Genomic DNA, 2222 nt, shown 5'->3' on the forward strand with positions numbered 1-2222 from the left:
GGGGGGGATAGAGTCCTAAAGCTGGCCGTACACACCTGTGAACCAGCCAATATTTGAACCCTGGGTGGCCATGTTGGGTGCAGAATCATCTTCTGAGCAGTGAGTGCAGCTGATTGGCAACCAAGTACTGTACTTGAATTGGTCCTGACATCAGCCTTCTTGAATCCCAGGTATAGACTGGGAGAGGGAGGGGCAGAACTAGGAGCCAATCAGGCTCAGCTGCATGCACATGTGTGGACAAGAAATATGCTGAGAGCAAGAGAGAACAAAGTGATAATTCATAAGTGGTCTTCTGCCAATCACAGACTAGACATGACTATTCTGTATTTCTTAACTGCAATAGAGAATAGTCAGGTCAGCAAGTTGGCTGTGTTGTCCAATACATGACAGCAGAACAAAAATATTACCTGCGTCTTTTTTTTTTAACACAGCGCACCACAAATGCACAGTGTGCTACAATGCAGGTCTGCCGTCACCTACTGTGACATACGTTGGTGTGCTCTTCTAAATTAATGTCACCACAACACATGCGGTAACACGTGCTTTATCTACTACAATGCAGGTCTGTCGTCACTCACTGTGACATACGTTGGGGTGCTTTTTTAAATGAATAGCACCACAACACATGCGGTAACGTGTTTTATTGCATGTTACCACAATGCATACGTGGGAAGGGGCCTTACTGATAGAAGGTACAGTGTAAAACATACTGTATACCCAATATACTCCAGCTCCTCAAACATCTCAGCCTGTTCAGTTTGCTACCCTTTACTTGAATACTTTCTTTTGCTCTTATGTACAGGTTTTGGTCTGGCACACAAGGACTGAAAGACCTACGCTGGTCAATGAAGGGAAAAGAGGATTTACCGACATGAACATTGAAGTGTAGACATGGAGCTTACCGCTGCGTAAGTGTTGCCACTAAATCTGTATTTTAAAAATGCATTCTAACCTTTGATTTGCTTATAGAAAGCTGGAGTGTGTAGCCCCAAGAGGATCTGTCGATAAACTATCCACAGGGACCCCTACTCTGCGAATATCTGCGAATGTTTAATCTGTGCAGATATATGCCAAAACTAACGTTCTTTAATTGTTGTTTTTTTTTACAAGGGAATGTAATTTTGAATGTTTTTTTGTTCATGTAATATCATATTTTGGTCACTAGATGGTGCAGAGGAGCATAGAAAATAAACACTTGTTTCCTATGCTTATTAGCCCCATGTGTCATGTGATATTACATGAAAACGAAATGGTAAAGAATGTCACCAACGTTAGATTCAGCAAATGTCCATTTGAATGACAAACATTGCCATTCAATAGCTAACAGCTTGGTGTGCTGGTGACATCCTTTACCATTTCGTATGTTTCACGGTGCCTCCGTGGTCACTGCGAGCACCCATTCATCTATACTATCTTCTAAGAGATCCGGTAAGGAGTGCAGCAAGATATACATATTTTACTACATGAAACAAACAGCCCTGTGATTTTTTTTTTGATTTTTTTTTTTAACAGACCCCCTAGTGTTCTCAACATAAAAATGTGCAAAAATGTATCTAAGAGGGTTATTGACGAAAGAACCGAAGAATTCAGCCGTACCTTCGGCTGATCCTTCGGCCGCCGGAGCCCTTAGGTTCCCAAAGGCAGCCGAGCTGAAGGCATATGCTTCAGCTTGACTGAGCCGAAGTGGCAGCTGAAGTGGGGCGAACGGCCTGCCAAAGGCATCAGCGTCCTCAAATGACCTGGGGGTGCTGATCTGTCATTAAACAACAACAACTGGGCGGAGCCGGCCGTGACGTCATGCCCAGTTGTTATTCATTGGCTGGGACCTGCTAGAAGACTCTAGAAAGTGCCGGCCAATAGGAAACGTTGGGCAAAGCTAGCTGTCACTGCTAGCTCCGCCCCCATTGTTTTGTTTTTTTTCTTTTTTTCAATATCTTTATTTCTTTTTTAATTTCACTATTTGTTTAACCACCTGCTGTCCGGCCGTGGTAATTAAACGGCCGGACAGCGGTTTCTTGAATGCGGGTGGGCGTTTTTAAACGCCACGCTCGTGCCCACCGCCAGGCGGCGCGCACGAACGGGAAATCATCATCATTGAAAGAAATCATCTTTCAATGTAAACAGCCAGCGATGGCTGTTTACATACAAGCGTTCAGGCGCCCCATCGCTTGTGATTGCATGCGGGAGTGCAACCTACACACACACACACACACACACACCCC

At 44.4% G+C, this 2222-nt stretch overlaps 1 protein-coding gene across 1 annotated transcript in view; it reads left to right on the forward strand.

Moving 5' to 3' along the window:
* LOC108797175 (galactosylgalactosylxylosylprotein 3-beta-glucuronosyltransferase 1-like) overlaps positions 1-2222 on the forward strand; it is a 111780-nt gene that overhangs the window by 105350 nt on the left and 4208 nt on the right. The window contains exon 5 of the mRNA XM_018568752.1: positions 803-912. Within this exon, the coding sequence (XP_018424254.1) occupies positions 803-889 (87 nt within the window). The 3' untranslated portion in view covers positions 890-912. The remainder of the gene's footprint in view (positions 1-802; positions 913-2222) is intronic.

The sequence above is a fragment of the Nanorana parkeri genome, unplaced genomic scaffold, assembly GCF_000935625.1.
Source record: "Nanorana parkeri isolate BGI_ZX_2015 unplaced genomic scaffold, ASM93562v1 scaffold1239, whole genome shotgun sequence".
Lineage (NCBI taxonomy): Eukaryota > Metazoa > Chordata > Amphibia > Anura > Dicroglossidae > Nanorana > Nanorana parkeri.